This window comes from Equus quagga, chromosome 7 (assembly GCF_021613505.1).
Source record: "Equus quagga isolate Etosha38 chromosome 7, UCLA_HA_Equagga_1.0, whole genome shotgun sequence".
Lineage (NCBI taxonomy): Eukaryota > Metazoa > Chordata > Mammalia > Perissodactyla > Equidae > Equus > Equus quagga.
In genome coordinates this window covers 69,790,061-69,813,259 of record NC_060273.1, presented here as the reverse complement: position 1 = coordinate 69,813,259, position 23,199 = coordinate 69,790,061, and the positions used below count along the sequence as shown (strand labels likewise).

At 56.9% G+C, this 23,199-nt stretch overlaps 2 protein-coding genes across 4 annotated transcripts in view; one reads left to right on the top strand and one right to left on the bottom strand.

Annotated features, from left to right (window-relative positions):
• Positions 1–20,016, top strand: part of TCOF1 (treacle ribosome biogenesis factor 1) — a 41,418-nt gene extending 21,402 nt beyond the window's left edge. Inside the window, exons 18-29 of one of the 2 annotated variants that reach the window (XM_046666368.1) lie at positions 63–269; positions 2,885–2,995; positions 7,220–7,406; positions 8,976–9,103; positions 10,769–10,882; positions 11,389–11,617; positions 12,112–12,197; positions 12,921–13,101; positions 15,292–15,825; positions 16,524–16,621; positions 17,340–17,383; positions 18,085–20,016. In XM_046666368.1, coding sequence (XP_046522324.1) covers positions 63–269; positions 2,885–2,995; positions 7,220–7,406; positions 8,976–9,103; positions 10,769–10,882; positions 11,389–11,617; positions 12,112–12,197; positions 12,921–13,101; positions 15,292–15,825; positions 16,524–16,621; positions 17,340–17,366 — 1,902 coding nt within the window. In that variant the 3' untranslated portion in view covers positions 17,367–17,383; positions 18,085–20,016. Of the gene's footprint in view, positions 1–62; positions 270–2,884; positions 2,996–7,219; positions 7,407–8,975; positions 9,104–10,768; positions 10,883–11,388; positions 11,618–12,111; positions 12,198–12,920; positions 13,102–15,291; positions 15,826–16,523; positions 16,627–17,339; positions 17,384–18,084 lie in introns of both variants that reach the window. The other variant, XM_046666367.1, reaches the window with a different exon arrangement.
• CD74 (CD74 molecule) overlaps positions 19,799–23,199 on the bottom strand; it is an 8,856-nt gene continuing 5,455 nt past the window's right edge. Inside the window, exons 5-9 of one of the 2 annotated variants that reach the window (XM_046666370.1) lie at positions 22,954–23,049; positions 22,540–22,627; positions 21,312–21,503; positions 20,723–20,785; positions 19,799–20,433 (exon numbers count right to left, since the gene is read on the bottom strand). In XM_046666370.1, coding sequence (XP_046522326.1) covers positions 20,736–20,785; positions 21,312–21,503; positions 22,540–22,627; positions 22,954–23,049 — 426 coding nt within the window. In that variant the 3' untranslated portion in view covers positions 19,799–20,433; positions 20,723–20,735. The remainder of the gene's footprint in view (positions 20,434–20,722; positions 20,786–21,311; positions 21,504–22,539; positions 22,628–22,953; positions 23,050–23,199) is intronic. The other variant, XM_046666371.1, reaches the window with a different exon arrangement.

Genomic DNA, 23,199 nt, shown 5'->3' with positions numbered 1-23,199 from the left:
AGAGAGCAGCCCTGTGCCATCCCTTGGGGCTCCCTTCCCTAATTCTCATCCTCTCACTCCAGGCAAAGCCCTCAGGGAAGACCGCCCAGGTCAGAACTGCCTCAACCCCCACCAAGGGATCCCCCCGGAAAGGGGCTGCCCCAGCACCCCCTGGGAAGACAGGACCCACAGCCACCCAGGCTGGGAAGCGGGAGGAGAACTCGGAGAGCAGCAGTGAGGAGGAGTCAGACAGCGAGGGGGCAGTGCCGGCAGCTGTGACACCAGCCCAGGTGAGGACTAATGAGGAAGATGCTACGATGCCAGGATTCCAAGCCATCGCCACCCATTCCTTCGTCAGAACTTGGGTTGAGGGCCAGATAAGGAAGGAAGACCAGATTAAGGCTCTTGACTCCAAGATCCTTTCCCCCAGCTGCTGTCCTCCATGTCTCCTTAGGCGAAACCTGTAAAAATCCCCCAAGCTAAGGCCTCCCTCATGAAAGATGCTTTAGACACACCCGTATCCCCCAAGGCCTCCACAACACGAGTAGACACACCAGCCCTATGGGAGGTTAGGTCAGCAACTCCCGCCAAGGCAAATGAGGCCAAGAATCCAAAGATGTCACAGTCAGAGAGAGTCATGGGGAGGCTTGGATTGTGATGCAGATACCATGAGGCCCTCGGGAGCTGGAGGAAGTCATATCCCTTGCCTGGGCCCGGGGCCTCATGTAGGCCTGCGCATCTCCCCAGGGAGAGCTCGTGTAGCTTAATGTGAGGCCTGGGGTGTGGGAGGAGAGAGGGAATGAGGAACTGACTTTGATCTGGATTTCCCTCGGCTTGCAGAAAGCAGCGGGAGTGGCTGTGTCCTGCAGAAGTTCGGGGTGTCAAACTCCAGGACTTACAGGGCTCGGACTTGTGATGGAAATGATTGACACAGGCCTCATGGAGGTGATAGATGGCAACCTACATTGAGCCTTGGTGTCAGGAGAGGTAGTAGGGAGTGGTGGCAGGTAGGGCAGACTGGAGAGCCCTTGCCCTGTCTAGGAAGTTGGTCCCTGTCAGCTCTAGCCAGTTGTGACTCGTGGAAGGGTACCCTCCCTGTGGCCAGATCTTCTCTTTCCTAAGGGAAGCTGCAACTCCCTGTGCCAGGCCACGCTCCGCCCCTTCTTGGATTTCTGTTTTCTTCATGAGTTAAACAAGCACTGAGAAGTCTGTTGGTGCCTTGACACTAACCTCTGCCTTCAGTGCACCAGGCTGACCAGTGAGCCCTCTGTCTTGCTGATAGAGAGAAAGGGGTGAAAGGTGTTGGCTCTGTCCTCAAGGAGCTTATGGTCTGTAGGGCAAGACAAGGTGACTGCATTATCGGAAAATATTCCCGTAGCTCTCTGTCTGATGGAGCTGGGAGACCCTGATGGAGCTGGGAGAATAGGTCTCCGAGAGGCCAGAAGAGGAGATGATTGGGCTGAGCTTGAAGGAAGACCAGGGGTTCACCAGACACAAAAGTGGAGACACGCACCCAGGGGGAAGGTGTGCAAAGTGTGTGCAAAGGGGAGGGGAGGTGAAGTCAGGCATGTTCAGCAAAGGCCGGCTGGCCTGTGGGCAACAGTCATTTCTAGTTGCTTGTTACCAGTAACATGGGGACCTAAACGCCAGACTAAGACACAAGGGCCCCAGCCATGTTTTGGACTGTGCAGTGTTTTTTTTCTTTAAGTCTTAAATGGGTTACTGTATCAGTCAGGATGTCCTAATCTGCAGGAGAAACCCTAATTCACAAGAGCTTAGATAGTAAGGGGATTGGTTATCTCACAATCCATGGGGAAGGCTGCTGTAAAGATGGTTTCTTCAGCTCAGCATCATTGGTGACCCAGATTTCTTCCATCTCTGTTCCACGCGCCTCATTGTCGCAGCAGGGCTGCAGTATCTCCCAAAGAGCTACAGAATCCCCCAGCTGACTTCCCTTCCCCTTATCTCCTTGTCCAGTTCTAAGGCATGTGCTCCCTCCCTTCCTTCCTCCACACCCAAAAAAAGCCACTCCCTGATGAGGGGCCTGCAGTTCCCATGATTGGCTGGGACAAGGGCCCACCCTCCCCAAATTTTGTTGTGGAGGCCACCAGAACAGAGTTGCAGTTCTGTGATTAAGGAAGACACGGGGGCATAGCTGTTGCAGTGTGTGTTGTAGTTGACCCATTTAAAAATGGGGAAATAACACACTCAAATCAGGATTTTCTAGCTTCTCTTGAGAAATTGGAGGCCCTGGCAAACTAGGTCCCACTTTCTGGCTGGGTTGAGTAGTGAAAAGTGGGGCCTTCACCAGTGGAACCCCCCTCTGCCCCTGCCCTGGACAACCCTGAGCTGGTCACCACCAGCACTGGCTACACACTGCTCCCTGGACCTCCTCCTCTGGCCCCCGACTGCAGTTCCCACCCACCCAGCTCCCCTCATTTATGCCTGGCACGAGGGCATGGCAGCCACCCACCCGAACACTTTGAACCGGCTCCTGCTTTTAACCAGTCGTGTTACAGCCAGATGTGAGCTGTGCTGGGGCCGCTGGCTCACCTCCGCAACCTTGTCCCAGGCCGCTGTCACCTCTCGTTCAGATGCCTGGCCAACAGCACCCCAGCCCTCAGGTTTTCATGGTGCCTGACTCAGACACCCCTTTCAAGTTCAGAGTCAGCTCCGGAAGGAGGATGAGCAGAGTGGAGGCCGTGTTTCCAGTGGCTATGGGGCATGCCGGGCCAGCAGCTCTCCACCTGCCATGTGTGTGCAGAAAGGGGCCATGCTGCCTTCCCTGGAGCACCAGTGTCTGTGAGGGGCCTTGCTTGCTGGCTGTGGTTTCCCTGAGCCTGGCCCCTCAGTCATGCTCCCCCTCAGCCAACGTCCCCTCTCTACCATGTGCTTGTCCCCTCAGAAGGAGGGTGCTTCCCAAACTGCCAGAAGCAAGACCCTGGGCCCAGCACTTCCGGAGAAGAAGGCACAGGGGTCCTCGGAGAGCAGTGATGAGGAGCTGCCCGCAGGCCAGGTAGGCCGGCCTTCTCTCGGAGATGCTGCAGGCTCAGAGCTGGGGGGATGGGGGCGGGCCGCTGGGGCCGAGGGCGGATCTTCCCGCTGAAGCAGCACTTCACAGCTCCCAGAGCTCTTTCCTCTGTTTTAGTAACATCCTCACAGTAACCCCGTGAGGGAGGCAGCAGAGTGTCATTGAACATCCAGGCCTCAGAGCCAGCTGGTGTGGGGTCAAGGGCAGCTCTCCTGCCCACCAGCTCCATGAACCAGGGCACACCGTAACCATGAAGCCCAGAAGTTTCAGCTGTAGAACAGGCAGGGTGATCATCCTCCCTCCGTGCTGTGCGCCGGCACAGGCCCACGGTGTGCTGCCTGACCGGAGCGCCTGTTACTGCAGGCGGGCACGTGGTGTTCCCCATTCGACAGCAGGAATCAAGGCCCAGTGAATTGAAGTGATTTCCCCAAATTCTCCTCACCCACGGGGAGGTGAGGAAGGGGCAGACACTGGTCCCCTGGCTTCTCGTATCCCTGCCTCCTGTGTGCACCGGGAGCCCTGTCTGCAGGCTTTGTCAGAATCCCGTAGGCCAGGCCTGAGGCCTTGCTCGAGCCCCTGTGGCACATCTCCACATACTATACTGCCTAGATGGCGCCCACAAGGGCAGGACGAGGCCCACGTCTGCCAGGCTGGTGTCCAAGTTTCTGTGTGAACCCCGGGCCCTCGCCACAGACAGCACTGCCCTTTGTCCTCTTCTAGCCCCACGCTCCTGGAAGCTTCTGCTGGGCCCCTCAGAGATGCTGGAATCCTGCAACTCCTAGACCAGTGGGGTCTCCTTAACCATTTCCCCTTATATATCATACCACATGCTAATCAGTCCATCATTGAGGTTGGATGCTGCTTGCACACCCCCGGTGATGGAGTGCTCGCTGCCTTTCCATAAGACAGATTACAGAAATAATGATGAACAACTGCAACTGACTTTGGTCGCTTCCTGTGTGCCGGGCCCTGTGCTAAGCTCCACACTTGGCATTATTCTGTGTAATCCCCACAACAGCCCTGCCAGGGTAGGTTCCTTTGTTACTCCCATTTTAAAGAGGAAGGAATGAGGCTCAGAGAAGTTGAGTGAACTGTTCCAGCGTCATATGGCTGGTAGCAAGTGGACAGACCTGGTGTCTGAACCCAGGCCGTCTGCCCTCTGACCCACCACCTGGCACTGCCCTGCAGGGAAGGAGGGAGGCAGGGCCCAGGCATTGCCCACCGGCTCTCTGGGGCCTGCAGGAGGCTGCCTCCTTCTCAGAGCAGGATATAAACAGCTGGGAGGGAGGGGGCCGCTTCGCCCTTCTCTGCGGGGGTGGACTAACACAATTAAAATGAACATCATGCTTAAACTGAACCGTTTAATTGGTACGTTAGTCCTGAAGATTCTGGAGTCCCTATTAAAAAAGAAGAAGGGAAAGAAGTCGGCAGTTTGTGCATTCCCCCGGGAGGCTGCAGGGAAGACGGCACAGCCTGGGGAAGCTGCAACCTCCCCCTAAGTGGGGGATTTTCAGCTCCTTAATCCCCAGCTCACTAATTATGATTATTATCGTTATTATGCGGTCATCAAGCACTTCTCTATTGACAAGTTTCGCTCTGTTTTTATTATTAGCCCATCAGTAGGGGACAGGGACCCATGCCAGGGTGGTGGGCAAAGCCCCACGCTGGGAGGCAGAGAGGGGACTGTGTCTCCATTCCCAAGCCCCCTCACTGTGCCTCAGTGTCCCCACTTGCAGGGAATGGGGCCCACCCTCTGGCTCTGAGAGAGACGTCAAGGGGGTGGTCTGTGGCTCAGCCCTGTTGTGCTGGGGCCCGGTGTAGGTACCAAACTAAAAAGACATAGACCCTGCTCTCAAAGTTTGAGGTAATGGCAGAGAGAAAAAGGAGACCTGTGAGAAACCAAGTTAAGGTGTTACATCGGAGGCTCCTCCTGGAAGGAGCTCCTCTCCTATGCCTGGAGAACTAACTTCTAGGCCTGGCTCTGGCATCCGTTTGCTGGTCACCATCGAGGCCACATCCCCAGAGAGTGGGGTTTCTCAGTTCCCTGGGGTGGCGCTGGCCCAGGACCTGTTAACCTGTACCCAGGCAGTTCTGAGAGGGGCTCTTGGAGAGGAGCTGCCCTCCGGAGCTCCACCACCTCGGGTGCCTTTGTGGCTGTGTCCCTTGCCTGGGTCAGCAGCCTGGGCTGGTCAGCCCCCCGCTCCTGCTCTGCCCCAGACTGGAGTGAGGGTACAGTTGTGATGAGCTCGGGTGCGACAGGAGGTGGTTTGGTTCTGCAGACGTCAGGGCCTGCAGGAGGAGGGGAGTCCCCGCGTTCCCTCCAGGTCCTCGCTGCCCAGCACCGACAGGGAGGCACAGCCCAGTGTGCAGGCTGCCTCAGCTCCCCATGAACCTTTGCTAACTGACCCCAGAAGGAAGGCCCTTGTCACCCCTGTGTGTACTGTGCTTTGCAGTTCCCAAAGCACATCAGAGCCCCTCCAGTGAGTGAGCCCCAGCTGGGATTACTAACAGCCCTCTCAGCAAGTGGGAAACAGGCTCATGAAGCTCAGGCTCGACCACACCGTGAGGTCTTGGAGAGGTGGGGTTGGAAGCAGGGCTCGGGCATGGCACCCCTTGTGCCCCTGCCCTCTGCAGCCAGGCCCTCTGCGTCCCTGCAGCCAAGAGGCCAGGGCGGGCGGCGTGGGCAGGTGGAACATGGAGGAGGTGGAGGCTTTTGCTGCTGAGCTGCTTTTAACATCCCAGACGCTATTGTTTGCCTCAGTGGGTTCGTTGCCTCTCTTCGTCCCCGACAATCTGTTCCTCTGTCTTCTCACATATATATAGATCCCCCTCCCTCAACTGTAAACCTTCTCCCACTTTCCATCCTTCTCTCTTTGATCATGTGGGAAGGAAGGCTCTGGAAGTGGCAGATCAGAGCAGCCGCGGGGGAGGCTGTTGGCAGGGGTAGGAAGGGCCCAAGCCCTGCAGAGCTTCCACTCTCGGGTGGGCACCCTTCTGCTCCGCTCTTCCCTTCCCCTCTTCCACAGCACCCCGGGGGCCCCATGCGGAGTTGTGGAAGAGACTCAGGTCCCACACCTGACCTTGGGCAGCTCCCTCCTGCTGCCCTTCGTCCCCCTGCTGGCCAGAGAGAGAGTGGGACTCAGGCCAGACCTGGCCTTTGGGGAGTGGAAAGCAGCCTCTTCAGCTCCCTGGCTTGTGGCTGCGTGTGCTCTCAGGGTGCCCGTGCACAGTGGACATTTCACTGGAGCCGCCAGGCCCAGGCTGGTCTGCAGAATACCAAGGAACTGCTGCTGCTGCTGCTTTCTTTCTCTTTCTTTTAATGTCTTACTGGAAAACTAAAAGCATCCCCAAAGATAAGACAGGGTAGAGAACCCCCAACAAACCGTCTCCAGTGTTAGCGGGTCTGAACTTGTGACCGGGCTCATGTCGTCCAAACTCTCCACTCAGTTCCCCAGTGCTCCTGGGTTACTTTGTTGTGTTTTTTTTGAGTACAAGCCCAGTATAATATCACACCTGAAAAAACGACCTACCCGGTCAGCATCCCCATTTCCCTGATTGTCTCTTAAATGATGTTTTTTATATTGTGTGTTCAAATAAGGGCCACACACTGCATTGGGTCCTGTAAGTCTTAATCTGTTGGTGTTCCCCTTGTGCTTTCTTTATTGAAGACACTGGGTCCATATAGTTGGGTTGCCGCATCCTGGGCCATGTCTCAGGAGGCCACATCAGAGTCTCTTGGTGGGGGCACTAGATTGTGAACGACCCCCCCCAGGTGAATCATGTGTTACGACCAGGCAGCCAAAGGATACGCTGTTCAGACGCCCCCTCAGCAGGTGTCTGTCTCTGAAGTCAGTCAGAGGAAAGAAGGCTGAATTGGACATTCTGGCCCTGGCTCTGCTCCAGTTAGGCTCTGTGACCTTGGGTAACTCTCCTCCCCTCTCTGGACTTGTGGTTTTCCCATCTGTCCAGTGGAGCTGATCCTGCTGACCTCAGGGGCTTGCTGTGAGGGTCAGAGGGGCTCCTGTGAGCTGTGAGGTGCTGGAGGCTGGGAGTGAGCTGGGAGGGCCCTGGGCAGCTGGAGTCGCCTCTGTACCAGCTGCCCTGAGCTCTCAGCACCCCTTGCCTTGTAAAACCCTCCCCACCCCCTCCCCCTTCCCCTGATCATGCCTTTAATCACTGGGGGGGTGTGTTTTGTTTTTGTTTTTCAAGGTGATTAAATTCCCTCTGATTTTTGTCGACCCTAATCGTAGTCCAGCTGGCCCAGCTGCTACCCCCGCACAAGCCCAGGCTGCGAGCGCCCCGAGGAAGGCCCAGGCCTCGGAGAGCACAGCCAGGAGCTCCTCCTCAGAGAGCGAGGATGAGGACGTGGTCCCCGCTACGCAGTGCTCGACTCCTGGTGAGCGCGGGCCCGCTACGCAGGGCTGACTGACTCCCCTGCTGCAACCCCCAGGTTCGGTTGGGAGGGGCCGTCAGCACACACACACACCTCTGTTGAGGCCCAGGAGGGAGAGGATGCTAACTGAGTCACACAGCAAGTTGTTGGTCAGCATGGGCTTGGGACAAGGTCTCTGGGCCCTGCATTGCTTCATCTCAGTGAGGGGCTGGCTCAGGAAAAATGTTTGCCAGGGCTTCTCTGCTGACTCTGAAAGGCAGAGCCCAGACCAGAGGGTTGAAGCTGCAGGGACCAGGTTTCTGTGTAATCCAGGGAAGAGCTTGTGACAACTGACTGCCTGAATGTGGCAAGGTGGTAGTGAGCCTGCCATTCCTGGTGGCCTGCAAAGGGGTTAGTTAATCCCCAAACAGACATTGTAGGGAAGAATTCTGTCTATCAGTGAGAGACAGGAGCAGATCTGGGATTTCTTTGACTTTTGAGAATCTGTGCTGCTCCCGGTGATAGCAAGAAAATGGTTAATTACTATTATTGCTATTATAACACTTTTTAATGGGCATATTAATACCTGATCTTGGTAGGCTAACTAGGAAATACAGCGGCCGGCCCCGTGGCCAGGTGGTTGGGTTCACACGCTCTGCTTTGGCGGCCCCGGGTTTCCCGGGTTCGGATCCTGGGCACGGACCTAGCACTGCTCATTGGGCCATGCTGAGGTGGCGTCCCACATAGCACAGCCAGAGGCACTCACAACTAGAGTATACAACTAGGTACTGGGGGCTTTGGGGAGAAGAAGAAGAAGAAAAAGAAGATTGGCGACAGATGTTAGCTCAGGTGCTAATCTTTAAGAAAGAAACACAGATTAGCACAAAAGAAAAAAACGTGACCTGTAATCCCACTGCCTGGAACAGTTACTGTTAACATTTTTATGACTGTTAACGTTCCAAAACCCTAAGTTACACCCATGTTTTCAGTAAGACCATACCGTAGGTCTGCTCAGTGATCTCTACTTGATGTGTTGTGACGTCACGCATTCCCAGCATGATTCCTGCCGGCTACAAAGTCGTCCTTTGGGTGGACACAGCATAGTTCACTTAGCTGGCACTGTGTTGGAAGCAGCTGAGGGTGTTGTCTGGGCAGGTTTTTGGCTGTTACAGACAGTGCTCCGTGCACATCGTGTCACTGGACCTTGGCAGATGACCATGGTGATTCTCACGAGGGACTTTCAAATACTTGGGAGTCTCATGTGGTGCCAGCGCTCCTGCCTGTTGCTCAGGAGTGGCAGCCTGGCCTGCTGAGGGGGAACGCCACGGAGGACTCGAGTGTGGGGAGAGGCTGAGGAGAAAGCCCGGGGTCACTGCCGCAGCAGCCGTGTGACCGCCCCGAGCCTTGTACTGGGGTGATAGTGACAGCTCCTGCCTGGAAGACTTGGGGCGAGCATTCAGCAGGCGTCTACCTCGTAAGCCCCGAGCGCGGCGCTGTGTCCCTAGAAACGGCCGATAAATTAGGTGTTGCGCAGCTGGGAGGGCCATGGGGGCTTCTGTGCCCTGACATGTGCCCCATCCTGCCCCATTTCAGCTGTGAGAACCAATGTGGTGAGCGTGCCCCCGGCCAACCCACGGACAGCCCTCCGAGCCGGCGCCGTTGGGGCCAGCAGCGGTGAGGAGGCCGGCCCGGCGTCGGAAGGCAGGAAGCAGGAGGCGCAGGTACCTGGCGGGAAGCGAGGGCTCTCGGGCCAGCGGGTCGGGAGCCCCTGCCCTCCCCTGCTCCCCCACACGTGCTGCTGGGCTGGACTGCACTTGCTCTCACCCAGCCCCTAGAAGCAGCTGCCCCAGCAGCCGGAGCCATTCCTGACCTTCTGGCTACAGCCCCAAACCGAGCTCCGAATGACCTTTGAGTGGCTGGGAACGCAGCGCCCGGCAGAGCCAGTGCTGCTCCCTGAGCCCCTCATCAGCGTTTCCAGCGTGGTTAGGCTTCTGTTTTGTTTGGTTTCCTCTCAGATTTGAAACGCCGTGAATGGAAGTGGCCCTGTTTTAGTGTTCACGGTGGTGCCTGTGAGCATTCTTCCGGCCTCCACCATTTTCAGTGCATTTTTTATTCGGTCCTGCCTGAATCTAAGCCCTGGGCAGATAGAGTTAATGGGTCATTGTTCCAACGATAAAACTGAGCTCCACCCCTCAGCTAGAGGGTTGAGCCTTGTCCCAGATTAGGCAGGGCCAGAACTCAGGTCTCCTGACCCCTAGTACCCTGTGCTCTGGGCCGCATCGGTGTGTTTTCCTGTCCTGTTGCTCCCTGCCCCTTTTTCTGAGAGGGCAGAGAGAGCTGAATAGGCCCGGGCAGGCCTTGGACACCCCCGGCTCAGAGGGCTCACCACAAGCTACAGCCCGAGGAGCTTCCCAGGACGTGCTGCTGGGTGGGAATCTGGGCTATGGTCATTGCACCTGACAACCCGTGTCTACTGGGCCATTCAACCAGCAGATGGTGCTGACATCTGTCCATGCCAGGCAGTGGGGATATAGCAGGAGCAAGACAGAGAGGGTCCCAGCTCTTGCAGAGTCCCCAAGTGAGTGGGGAGGCAGCCACTAAACAAGGAAACCAACAATTAAAGTACTCACCAACTGGTGGGCGCTTTGAAGGAAACAGCATAAACTGGAGAGTAATGGAGTGACCTGTTTCAGAAAGGATGGGCAAGGATGGCCTCCCCAAGGAGGTGACATTGAAGCAAGAGAAGCAGCCACGCCAGGATGAACTAGGGAGCACTCCAGGCAGGAAAATCCAGGGGCGGGGTCCATTTGGGGAAGTGCTTGGGGGCGAGAGAGCTGGAAGAAGATGAGGTAGCTGGAGAAAGTGGGAAGGGGAGGGGGTCGGGCCAGCAGGCCACGCTGAGGGCTGCTGCGGGCTGCTGCGTAGCCACTGAAGGGCAGTGGGGGCCTGGAGGTTTTCAGCAAGGAGTCACACCCAGTTCTGTTCTTAGTTTTCTCTCCCTGATTGCTGGTGGATGTGGGAAGCAGGAGTGGCACCAGGGAGACCATGGAGGAGGCTGTTGCAGCCACCAGGCTGGAGACTTATCCCCAGTGAAGGCTCAGATTGAGTGGTGGGGCCGGAGCGGCTTCCCTTCACTGGGCTGGGAGCCATCTTTGGACCCTCTGAGAATGATATGATTAACTCATAACCTGAAGCCTGGCACTATTTTCTGCCCAGATGGTGGCATTGCCCCTCTGACCACCCCTCAGTCCCCGACTCCAGCCCCATGGCTCCTCTTACAGATACAGGTCCCCTCCCACCCCAGCCAGACAGGCTCTGACCAGGGCATGGCATAGATGGCATCCTGAGAACCCAGGAGTCTCAGGGCTGCCTTTGGCTGTCCACAGGTGACAAAGAAGAACCCAGCTCATCTCCCGCTGACCCAGGCCGCCCTGAAGGTCCTTGTCCGGAAAGCCAGTGAGGCCCAGCCTCCTACTGCGAGGACCCCATCTTCAAGTGGGGTGAGCTGGGGAGCTGGGGACCCAGGCCCCAACCTGGTGCGACAATGATCAAAGACCAGAGAGGGTTGGGGCCAGCCCTGTGGCATAGTGGTTAAGTTTGGTGCACTCTGCTTTGGCAGCCCAGGTTCGCAGGTTTGGATCCTGGGCATGGACCCATACCACTCGTCAGCCATGCCAAGGTGGCAACCCACATATAAGGGGAGGAAGATTGGCACAGATGTTAGCTCAGGGCTAATCTTCCTCAGGGGAAAAAATAAAAAAAAGACCACAGAGGGTAGAAGGGAGGGGCCTAGTCCCAGTGCCAGCACTTCCCTGCCCTGTGACCTTAGCACACGCACCTGCCTCCCGGGCCTCAGCTGCCCATCTTAGAGATTTGTGGGAGGACTTAACAAGGCCTGAGTGCGAAGCAGCCAACAGGGCCTGGCCCTTAATGGAGGTGTGCGGTAAGCAGCAGATCTTATTTCCCCTGATTTCTCCTTCCTCTCTTTGTCCTTTCACCAAATTAGGTTGACAGCGCTCTGGGAACTCTCCCTGTGACGAGTCCCCAGAGCACCCCTGTGCCAGCCAAAGTGACCAACAGGCTTGGAAAGCCCAAGGTTCCTGAGGTCCAGCGGGCCGTGGCCACTTCCTTGGGACGCCCCAAAGCCAAGGCCTCTGGGACTTCAGATGACAGTGAGGACAGCAGCAGCTGCTCTTCAGGGAGCAAGGAGGATGCTGAGGCGACCCAGAGGCTGGGTGAGGGTCCTGGGAGGAAACGTCTGGGTGCGCCTGGAGGAGGGGAGAGGCGGCCTGGTGGAGCCCTAGGCTCAGTCCTCCTACCCATGCAGTGACCTTGGCCTTAGGGTCCCCCTGTACAGCCCCATGAGGAAATTGGTCTGAATAACATCAGAGACCTCCTGACTCTGCTGTTTGACTGCCTTTTGATATCAGGCTCCTATAACTGACCCAAAATCTCAGGGCCGTACCCCACACACAAGAAAGCAGAGGAAGCATAAGTGAGGCCTCAGGAATGAGAACAAAAGGTTTTGGCCTTGAGGCGTCCCACCTGGAATGCTGTGAATAGCGGTTGACCTTGGAAAGGGGCACTGGGAGCAGATGAGCCTTGGGTGGGAGGGTGAGGCGCATCCAGATGGATCAGGCCATCCTGGGGGCCCTCCTGGAGGGCTCTGCCCTGCCCCAGCTGCCAGGGGCTACCTGGCATTCCCAACAGGCCCCCTCTGTTTCTCCAGTAGGTGCAGCCCTTTCCAGGAGGGAGACCTTGGTGGAGGAGACCACAGCAGAGTCCAGCGAGGAGGAGGCAGTGGCGCCTTCCCAGGTGACTGCAAGGGAGAGGGCCGGCGGCCTCAGGGGTTTAGGGGCAGGAGCCCTAGGCCCAGCTCCCACCCACCTGCCTCTTCCCGGGGCTCTGGGCGGGGTCCTGTCTGTGTGGAGCCAGGCTCTGTCCTTCTTGGAGGCCCCATGAGGAGTGGACTCTTAGAGTCTATAGAAAGGGCTTACCTTGATTTTGGGTGATTCCCAGATAAAAACTTTGTTTAAGGGGCTGGCCCCGTGGCCGAGTGGTTAAGTTCGCGCGCTCCACTGCAGGCGGCCCAGTGTTTCGTTAGTCTGAATCCTGGGCGCGGACATGGCACTGCTCATCAGACCACGCTGAGGCAGCGTCCCACATGCCACAACTAGAAGAACCCACAACGAAGAATACACAACTATGTACCGGGGGGCTTTGGGGAGAAAATGGAAAAAATAAAATCTTTAAAAAAAAAAAAAAAAAAAAAAACTTTGTTTAACAGATGGGATTTCTCTTAAGGTTGTCATCTGTACATGGCAAGTGCTAGTGATTTTCCATTTGCATTAGTAATAAGAAATTTCCTTTTTAAATGTGCCTGTCTAAAATACGTGTTAAATTAAAATAGTGCAGGACGTACACATGGGAGGCTGCTGTGCCTGGTCTTAGGGGTCTAGCTGGTTTCCTCACACAGGCCATGCCGTCAGGGCCTGGGTGGTGCAGGGTCCCGGCCTCTTTCACACTGGGTTTCTTCAGTCTCTCCTCTCAGGTTATGCAACCCCTGGGCTGACTCCCGCCAATTCCCAGGCTTCAAAGGCCACTCCCAGGCCAGACCCCAAACCCTCAGTTTCCTCTACTCCGGCTACCAAAGATGCCCTAGACGGCAAGCGGGAAGTGGAGCCCCAACAACCAGCTGCCACCATGTCCCCTCAAACAGGTGAGTTGAGGGCCCCAGGGAAGGACAACAGCAGGGTGTGGAGGGACAAGGCAGTGGGCCCTTTCTTTCCCTCCCTCAGGAACAGTTCCGCCAACATGGTCCTGTCTGTCACCAGGGCCTCTCCGAGTGAGGCCTGGTACCCCTACGTCAGACCTGGAGGTGCTCATCAAAGTGTAGGGGGCGGAGGCCGCCCTGTGGCCGAGTGGTTAAGTTCACACACTCCGCTTCGGCGGCCCAGGGTTTTGCCAGTTCAGATCCTGGGCACGAACCTAGCGCTGCTCATCAAGCCATGCTGAGGTGGCATCCTACATAACAGAGCTAGAAGGACCTACAACTAGAATATACAACTATGTACTGAGGGGCTTTGGAGAATAAGAAGAAAAAAAAAAGTGCAGGGGGGCCCACGCCCAAGTGTCTGGCTCCCGTGGTCTGGGACAGCCTGGAATTCAGGTTATCCAGCCCTATGAGATGCTAGCATACCTGGTAGGGTGACCCCTGCCTTAGAGGAGGTGCACCTTGACTTGTGGAGTAGGCCTTGGCTCTCTCTAGCTGTATCTGTTAACTTTTCTCCTAACAAATGGGATGGTATGGGGCGTAGGAACTCAGGGGAGCTCAGACAAAAGGCAGGAGCCACATTTGGAAAAGTCTTCATTACATGGCCAAGACCCAAGGCAATGGACTGACTTACTCTAAAGCCTCAGACAAGCCCCTGGCCACTCTGGGCCCTGTGTCTTAACCATACAGGGCAGGGGTTGGTGCATCCAGTTGGTGTCGAGGCATAACACACATAGAAAATAGTCACATGGTATGTGGAGGGCAGACTTGAGTGTTCAGATCACCTGGCCTGGGGCATCAGCCATCTCTGACTCCACCAGCACGAAGGGACAGGTATCTCAGATGGGCATACCTGGGACAGCTCTCAGGGTCTCCCAGCCTTGGTGTTCTGGGGTGTTTGTAGACAGGAAGTAGGGAAGTGGGCTGCGAGGAAAGAGGTTGCCAAGGCAAATGGCACCTCCTCAGCTTCGCTCTCCAGCTGGCTTCTGCCCTTGCACGAAGCACCAAAGGGCTCACCTGGGCCTCCCTCTGTCCTGGGGACCCCCCTGCCCAGCCTGCCCTGCCTACCTCCCTCAGCTCGCCAGAGCTGCTTCAGACCCCACCCTGGGGCCCGCTGCACGCTGCAGGGGACAGTCTCCAGCCTCGCGACATGGAGCAGGGCCAAGCCCCTGGGCACCTTTCAGAGCCCAGCGTGTAGGAGCTCTTGTGCCTGTGAGGCCCAGAATGGAGGGGAGACCTGCCAAGTCACCTGGGAAGTTAGGGGCAGCCTTGGGACAGGTGCTGATGCCCCCCCACTCAGTGCTTAGGCTTTAGCTGCACTTGCCCGGCGCGGGTCAGCAGGGAGTTGCGGCTCGCTATCTTTCCCGGTGCTCTCTTTGTGAGAGGCGGGTGCGGCAGGGAGACGTTTTGAGGGGGCTGTGGAAGGTTTTTTCACACGTGTAGTCAGCACACAATTATCAAAGGAGAGCAGAGGCGTGGAGAATTCTAAACAAAGGCTGCACCAGAAGTCCCTCTGGCAGGCAGTAAACCTGCTTAGTCAGCCGCCACGTGCGTATGCACCGCACCCATCACCCCAAACCGCCTGGACCCCTTACCGGAGGGCCGTGGGCCCACTGTGAGTAGACGGGCATGAGTTGAATGGCTGTGTGGCTTTCGCTTTTATTATGAATCTATGATTTAGAATGGGGGACCTCACTGTCTATCTAACCCCTCATTTTGCAAACAGGGAAACTGAGGCCATGGGAGGAACAAGGTCACCTAGCAAGTTGGTGGTAGTTAGACCTAGAACTCAGGCCTCTGAGCTCCTTTCTAGACAACACCATCTCCCTCCTTTCTGACCTTTCATTTCGTTGGTAGATTTCAGGCCCTTTCATTAACATTCTGAGTCATTTTCTATCCCCAACCTGAACTTGAGTTCTTAATGTGAGGAGACAGAAGAGCTCTAAGTTAGAAGCTGGCAGAAGGGTGTGATTCAGAGACCCAGTGGGAGCAGAGTGACCCCTGGGCCTCGCTTCCCCCAGATGTACCATTGTCAGAGGAGGTCAGTTCTATCCCTGGACCCCCTTGGCTCTTATCCCACAAGAGGTCTGTTTCCCGACTCTCCGGGATCCGTGACCCCAAGTCCTCTCTCTGCAGGCAGAAGAGACCCTGGCACCACACCTCAGAAGCCCAGGAAGGGGGCTGGGAGCCCCCAAGCCTCAACGCTGGCACTGCAGAGCGACATCACTCGGCGCCTCCTGAGCGAACCCTGGCCCCTGAGCGAGGCCCAGGTCCAGGCGTCGGTGGTGAAGGTCCTGACAGAGCTCCTGGAGCAGGAAAGGAAGAAGGCCGTGGATGCCGCCAAGGAGAGCAGCAGGAAGGGCCGGGCGGGTCGCAAGCGGAAGCTGTCGGAAGACCAGCCGGCTGCCAGGACCCCCAAGAGCAAGAAGAAGAAGCAGCTCGCGGCCGGGGAGGTTGGGGAGGGTGCTGTTTCCCCAGAAAAGGGCCCCAGGACTCTCAAGGGGAAATCCAAGAAAGACAGAGCAAGTGGTGACATCAAGAAGAAGGAGAAGGAGTCTCTTGGCCAAGGGGCCAAGGAGAAGCCAGAAGGGGAGCCGGCGATGGTGTCAATTGTGGGTGAAGACCCAGGCAACCCAAAGAGCAAGAAGGAGAAGAAGAAAACTGACAAGAGTAAGTGGCCGGCTGCAGCTGGAGTGCACCTGGACAGCCCTCGGCCAGCACAGAAGGGAGAGGCTGAGCAGTGGGCTGTGCGGGCCGTGGGGGCCAGAGCCAGGTCCTAGAGCACCAGGGCCTGCAGGCCGGGGAGACGCCTGTGGCTCAGGGCGTGGCCTCCCCTGGAGCCCAGAGTTCACTCACAGCGGCCAGCAGGCACAGCCACTTCTGCTTCAGGCTTCACGGGGGTTCGAGCCCCCGGATGGCAGTTTCTCCTCAGAGGTGATAGCGGCCCCTCCCTGAGCTCTGTGCTAGACTCTGCGTGCAGGGGCGCCTCATCTCACCCTCACACCAGCCCTTGACAATAGGTGATATTTTCTTCCCATTTTACACATAGAAAGTGTCTTTTTTAAATAAATGTGTGGAAGTTTTAAAAAGTGAGTTAAAGAAAAATAGTAATCGTCCAGGTGGTCCACCGACAGGGCAGGAGTCATGAGGCTGGCCCTGGGGGCTCTCAGACCAGCGTGGGTGGTCACAGGCATGTGGGCCTGTGTTTTGATGGCTCCCCAGGGTGTGGGGCAAGCTGGAGTCCTGGCTTCAGAAGGAGTGAGTTCTAGTTCCTCTCCAGGGGGAGACCTGGCTGTGTGTCTTCCAACTTTGACCCCAATGCTTAAGATTAAAACGTCGTGTCTAAGAAGTTTACTTTCTTTCCTTAGGAAAAAAAGACAAGGAAAAGAAGGAAAAGAAGAAGAAAGCAAAGAAGGCCTCCACCAAAGCTCCTGACTCACTAATCCAGAAGAAAAGGAAGAAAAAGGTAGAGTGAGTGCCTGAGGGGTCACTCGCCAGAAGAGGGGCCCAGACCCTGTCCCCAGGGTGACTGTGATCAGCCCCATCCTGTGCGTGTCAGGGTACAGGGCAGGGTGAGACAGGCCTGGTCCCTGTGCCGTTTCCATTCTTGGGGTCCAGTGCAGGGGGCTTATGAGTTGTGACACGAGAGAAGAGCCAGGGGGATGTGCGCCCTGAGGGGGGACAAGATCTGAGCGTGTGGAAGCCATGGAAGCGACCCTGTCTTGTCTGTGAGCTAGAAGGATGTTCTCGGGATGGGTGAAGAAAGGAGAGATCCCCAAGGGGCAGGGAGGCTGTTGCGGGTTTCCAGGTGAGAGGAGATACTCCCTGGGATGTGTGTGCCCCGACAGCAGGGTATCCCCACCGCAGAAACACACACCTGTGTGCTTCACGGGTGACAGCCTGAAGAGGGAGCCTCAGCACCTTATCCAGAAGCAGTTCTCACTGTGGCCAGCAGGGCCTCGGCTGTGTTCAGAAAAGCTGAACATCTCTTGCTGCAAAGTCCTGGGCTCCTTCCTTGAGGGCACACAGGACACCGTCCCTGCCGTAGGGGGTGTCTACCCAATATCTGTTCTGGGGGAGCCGTGAATCCTCAGGAGGGAACCGTCACATCCCCTCCTGGTGGGGGCAGCATGGGTGGGGAGGTGCTTCAAGTACAAGAGCCTCTCACACTTCTCTCCTCACAGAAGAAGGCGGCAGAGCAGACTGTCTGAGGGGCACAAAGCGGCAGGTACGCTTCCTGGCCCGGGAACCCCTGCTGACCATCCTCTCCCGGGCGAGGGTGGGAGGGCAGCTCCAGCATCTGCTGTGGTCCCAGGGAGCCAGGCAGGGCCTGGTAGGTAGGCCCCAAGGGGAAGGGGAGGCTGGAGAAAGAGGTTCCGTTCCTCGAGGTCTGGGGGTGATGGCGGGAGCCAGAGCTGCAGAAGTAGAAGGATCCAGGACAGTGATGGCAGTGGCTGACCCTGAGCACCGGGTGCACGTGCTGCCCGTCCTTAGGGAGGTGGGACTGGGCTAGTCCTCCTTGTAGATGAGGATAAGGCTTGAGGTCGGGTACAGCTCTGTCTCCCCCACAGCTTAGTTCCTTTTCCTTATGATTTTGTCCCTTGAGGACATTTCCTATGGGGAGAAGAGGGTTTGCTCCAAACAAGCCATCCCCATGGACCTGTGCCTCCTGGGTGGGGTAAAGGGTTAGGTGGCCCGCCTGCCCCCAGCCTCCTGTAACTGGGGCAGCGCCACCGCCCGGCTGCTGTGAGGGCTAGAGGAAGTGAAGCGCTAGAGCTCGCAGCCCGGTTCCTGGGACATGGACAGTGCTCGGAAGTGTCCGCTGTGGGTGGTTAATGCCCTCCCCTGCCTCAGAGATGCCAGCTTATGAGTTTATTTTATTCTCTTTGATCGGGAAATCTTACGTCGGGCTGTGTTTCCTTCCCCCAGGGATTTCTCAGACAAGCAGTGACCAGCCCCACGCCTCTGCCCACCATGGGTTGGAACTGAATTTGTGACTTCCCCTCCCTCTCCAGAAGAAGACAGCTAGCCACACTGTCCGCTCTGGCTGAGCCAGTGAGCCCTGCAGAGAGGCTGGTGCCGGGAGGAGGAAGTGCCCCCCGCTCCCGTGACCTGCACTCACTGACGCCGCGCCTGACCCCCTCGCGACACACAACGCTTCGTATAGATGTGTACAGTATATATATATTTTTTTAAGTGATCTGCCCCTCGCCCCTCCAGCCCAACCTGCCCCCTCAGCCCCCTCCGGACTTTCCACCTGTCTGGCCTGCAGACCCAGCGAGGCCCAGCCTGTGGCTCCTTCCATGTCTTTGGTCTCCAGCTCCTGCTGAGGCCTTATCCTCCGTTTGTGAGTTCTTCCCCATTTTGTTTGTGTTTTTCTTTTTTTGTAAGAACTCAGAAAATAAAAGACTTGAAGGAAAGGTACAAGTTCCTGGTACACTGGGGCAAACGTTTTGCAGTTGACTTATTCTTGGAAGGGAGAGTCTGGCTGATAGTCGGAGCAGAACAAACATCACTCAGGATTTGTTCTTGACTGCGTATCGAGGCTGTGGACACCATAGGGAGTGGGACAGTTTGCCAGAGAAGGAGACTCTGAAGTGCCCAGGGTGCTGAATTGGGGTGGGGAAGGCTTCCTGGAGGAGGTGGCATCTAAGCTAAGGGGGAGCTCAAGCATGGTCATGGTTGGTTTCCAGATGCTGGGGTAGGCCAGGCAAGAAATGGAAGGAGGCTTTCCGAGCCCCCTTTTGAAGTTAGGCCTGAGCTAGGGCAGGCCCTCTTGAGGTACCTGGTGGAGAATAGCTGTGGCAGGCACAGTAGAAGCAGGAAAACCAGTTAGGACTGAGTTGCCCTCATGTCCGGGTAACAAAGGGGCTGTGATGATGAAGAGAAGTGGACAAACTTGAAGATGTGTCAGGGTGAAGTCTAGGGCCGTGGTGATAGCCAGCAGTCAGAGGCCCAGAGCCATGAAGAGCACCAGAGGCCGTGGAGATCCCCTCCGAGGCTGTTAGCCTTCTGCTAGAGACAGCAGGAGGCCGTGTGGAGAGAGCGCTGGGCTGGAGGGCTGGAGACCCAGCTTTGCACCCGGCCCTGCCCTCCTCCTGGGGAGCCTCGCTCTCCCGTAAGCGTTGGTCTACAAGAGGCTGCAGGGTAGTGTTCTCTTGGGCTTCGTTGACCCACAGTAAGTCTTTATACTTAGAAATGGAGCACGATTTCACTGAACTTCTTCACTCTGGGCTCCTCTTAAAGTCAAGAAGCCTGCCAGCAGGGGCCTCTGCTCCATCCTGACAACAGCCGGCTGGGCCCCTGTGTCGTTGCTGTTGGTCGTCATGCTTGTACTGTTCTTAGGAGAGGTGGAAATGGGGACGTGGGACAATGGAAGCTGGACCCAGAGGAGCTTGAGCTTAAAAAACTATGGGCAAGAGCCTATTTCTTTTTGAAAGTAACCAGTGTTCCTCTGTGTTAAATGTGGAAATCAAGTGTGTCTGTGTCTGAAGTCTACAAGCCCCGCAGCCCGGTCCCCCAGGCGTCTGTGTTTGGGTTCCCTGGACTGCATTCTCCCACCCAGAGCACTGGGTTCAAGGTCTTCAGTTACCTCCTTGGGGTAAATGACCCAGATCCCAACAGAACAGCCAGGAGCCAGAAATGGTCTACTTACTACCTTTTATTCTTACAGGAGCCGCCACCCTAGGGGCTGGTGACAAGCTTGCTGAGCAGAGGGAACTAGGGGTTGGCGGAGAGTGAGGAGGGGTTGTGGGTGGAGAGGCTGGTTCTTCCTGGCCGAGTGATGCTGGGGACAGAAAGGGTGGCTCATCCCCCTAGTTAAACAGGCTGGAATGCTGAGGCCAAAAGCCAGAGGGGAGGGAGAGCAAATGTGTCGGACTTGGGGGAGCGTCGCCCCCTCTCCCTGCACCTGCCTGCCTCGTCCAGGGGCCTAGATCTTGGAGCTCCATGCTAGCGGCTGCTGTGGCGTCAGAAATGGGGGTCAGCCCAGGTCTTGGCCCACCTCCTTGGGTGTGGTGTCCCTGCTGATGGGCAGTGTTGGGGACCCTGCGTTGTTAATCTGTGCTGTTCTGAGGTGATTTCTCGTCTCAGGATGATGGAGAGCCAGGCACCAGAGTCTCAGGGAATGAGGTGCAGGGTGGGTGACGGCAGGTGGAGGAGGTTGGGTGTAAGGGAAGGAGGGGACCTAGGGTTGGGGGACAGAAGGGCACAAGGGAGTTGCGGCCATGCAGGGCTGGCTGGGTGCTGGCGGCTGCGTCTGCTGTTCTCATAGGATGACTACGGAGAGACATGCAGCAGGTTACGGTTGGGGTTGCCCTATGTCCCTACCCCTTCCCAGCATCCTGGGGCCTCAGAGGACTCCCCACCCTCCACTGCCGCCTGCTCGGGTGCAAGTATTGACCATCATATAGCCCCCCACAACCCCCAGTCCTCATCTATGAAACAGATGACCCAGGGAGGCTGGAGAATGGCCCGGGGTCATGCTGCGCTGGCCATCCACCCATGAGGGAGTCAGCCCCTCTAGGGATGAGCTGCTGGGGATCAGTCTCCCCGCAGGGGCCCTTACCTTGGCTGAGATCCTACTTGGCCATGCCCACCCCAGACGACAGATCCTCGATTTCCAGTGGTTCTGCAAAGGAGCAGCAAATCCATTTGTTACTCACCATCCAGCCTACCGCACCCACTGGCAAGGGGCCTGGGGCTAGTTCTTTCCAACCTAGCCACAGGCCTAGTGCCTGCCAGAGCAGGTGCCAAATCAAATGGAAAGACGCTTGCTGGGTGGTGGCTGAAGTATGGGGAAGTGAGTGAGCAAGGCCAAGGAAGCAGTTGATGAGATGAGCAGGGTGGATCTGTAGCGCTCCTGGAGGCATGAGTGGATGGGGCACGGATGGTGCAAATCACCGTGAAAGGATCGAAGGGTAAATAAGTAGATGAGCGTGGATGTAAGGGGAGAAATGACAGATGGACAAACAGATGAAGAATGCGCAGGTAGGTGGAGGGATAAAGGGGGGGTCACATGGCAGAGTGGCTGCCCCCTGGGAGCTGCCCCCTCGAATGTCCTGGTCCCAAGTGCCCCAGGAGGGATCTTACTGCCCCTCGGCCTTCCTGCTCCTTCCTGCTCCTCCGATGCTCCCTGGCACGGGGCCACTGCTTACCACTGCAGTTGTGGTGCCCGCGGCTCCTGGTGTGGGGGACCTCGGTGCCGTTGGGGAAGACGCACCAGCAGTAGCCGGTGCTCCCATAGCACTGGAGCGGCATATAGTTGCCGTTCTCGTCGCACTTGGGCTTGAACACGCCCGGGTGGATGGCAGGGATGCGGCTGACCTCTTCCTGGCACTTGGTCAGTACTGAAGCGACAGGCACGGCGAACACAGTGAGTGAGCGGGCTCTGGGCCCGGGACTCAGCAGAACCAGAGATCCACATACCAATGCTTTGGGTCCAATACCTTCTGCCCAAGTGACTGTACTCTCGCTCTACCTATTGCACAGATAGGGAAACTGAGGTCTGGACCAACAGGGTCCAAGATCAAAGAGGAAGGGAAGGGCTGTGTGGCTAATTCGTCTCAGAGTTTGCTGATTTCTTCTGATACTCAATGCCTATTAAAGGTTGGAATTGCACCTATGATTCTGATTTCTAGGGAAAAGCAATGGACACCTTGGTAAGTCTGAGCTTCTGTTACTGGGGGTAGCCAAGTAGAAATGGGGGTTTGTTTTGGGATGCTGTAGAGGGGATTCAAACATCAGCTGGGAGTCGGTGGAGATAGCATCCAAGGTGCCTTCTATGAATCTGTGATAGAAAAGTCAGGCCCATGGCGGGGTGGGCCGTTGATCTGCCATCTCTGAACCCAAAGCTTAGAGGGCAGAGACTTGTCCAAAGTTGCACAGCACATCAGACAGCACCAGGAGGACACGGCGCTCTTAAAGGCTTTAGGGCTGAAAATCCTGGTCTACACTGTCCACCAGATGGAACAACTCCAAGGCCCCCTTGTCTGGCACCCACTGACTGTGTGACCTCGAGGAGGTCTCTCTGAACCCAGCCCCCTCGCTGGAATCCGTGGAGTGCAGTGCAGGGCGGGGAAGGCCATTGTGATGACTCCTGGGGTGTGACGGGTGGGTTTTGCTCCAGTCCACTTGTGCAGTGCGATCCTCCATAAGGGAGGTCACCTCCTGCAGGGATGCCTCTGCCCTATGGGGCCTCAGACAGGATGGGGCTGAGGGGCAGCCGAGCCCAGAAGGAACAGGTGGGAAAGACAGGAGTGAGCGGTGAGCGTGGCTGGAGAGTCCAGTGCTTGGATGGGGAAGTGCCCCGGGCCCCAACCTGTGCAGCTCCACAGGAGCCCTGAGGGAGCTCCCAGAGCCGGCACCCACGCCCACTCCCTGTACCTTTTGTCGGACCCTGAGTGGGCTTCTCCTCCAGCGAGTTCCTGCTCATTTCAAACAAGAGCCACTGATGCATCCAGTTCTCAAAGACCTAATGGGGATAGAGGCAGGGGGTCAGGCTCAATAGCCCTCTGCAACCCTGCCTGGCTTTGCTCCTGGGGACAGAGACGTGGAGGGCCGGACAGGGTCCCAACACCCCAGAGGCCAGTACCGCCTGGCTCCCCTTAGAGACCCACGGGGCTCGGTCGAGCTGGCTCCTCAACTCTAAGCACTCCGTGTCTGTGGCTGTGTAAGTGCTGGTCAGCCTCCTCCAGCTTTGGGAGGACGGCCTCCCTGGGCCACGCCTCACCCCACCCCTTCCCGGCCCTGCTTTGGACGTCAGGAAAGAGAGAGCGTGAGTGCGGGAAACCCGCCGACCTTCCAGTCCAGGCCATCCATGGTGCTCTTGAGGTGCTTCAGGTTCTCTTGGAAGCTCCCCTTCAGCTGTGGGTACACTTTCAGGGGGTCGGCCCTCTGCAGGGTAGCAAGGCAAGAAGGAAGGTTCAAGAGAGTTCCCTAGCAGGCAACGTGAGATGTGCGGCCCATGTTCCCCTCGTCCTCCATTCTGAAGGGTGGGACCAAGCTGCACCAAGCTTGGACCGTGGACCTCAGCCATGACGGAGC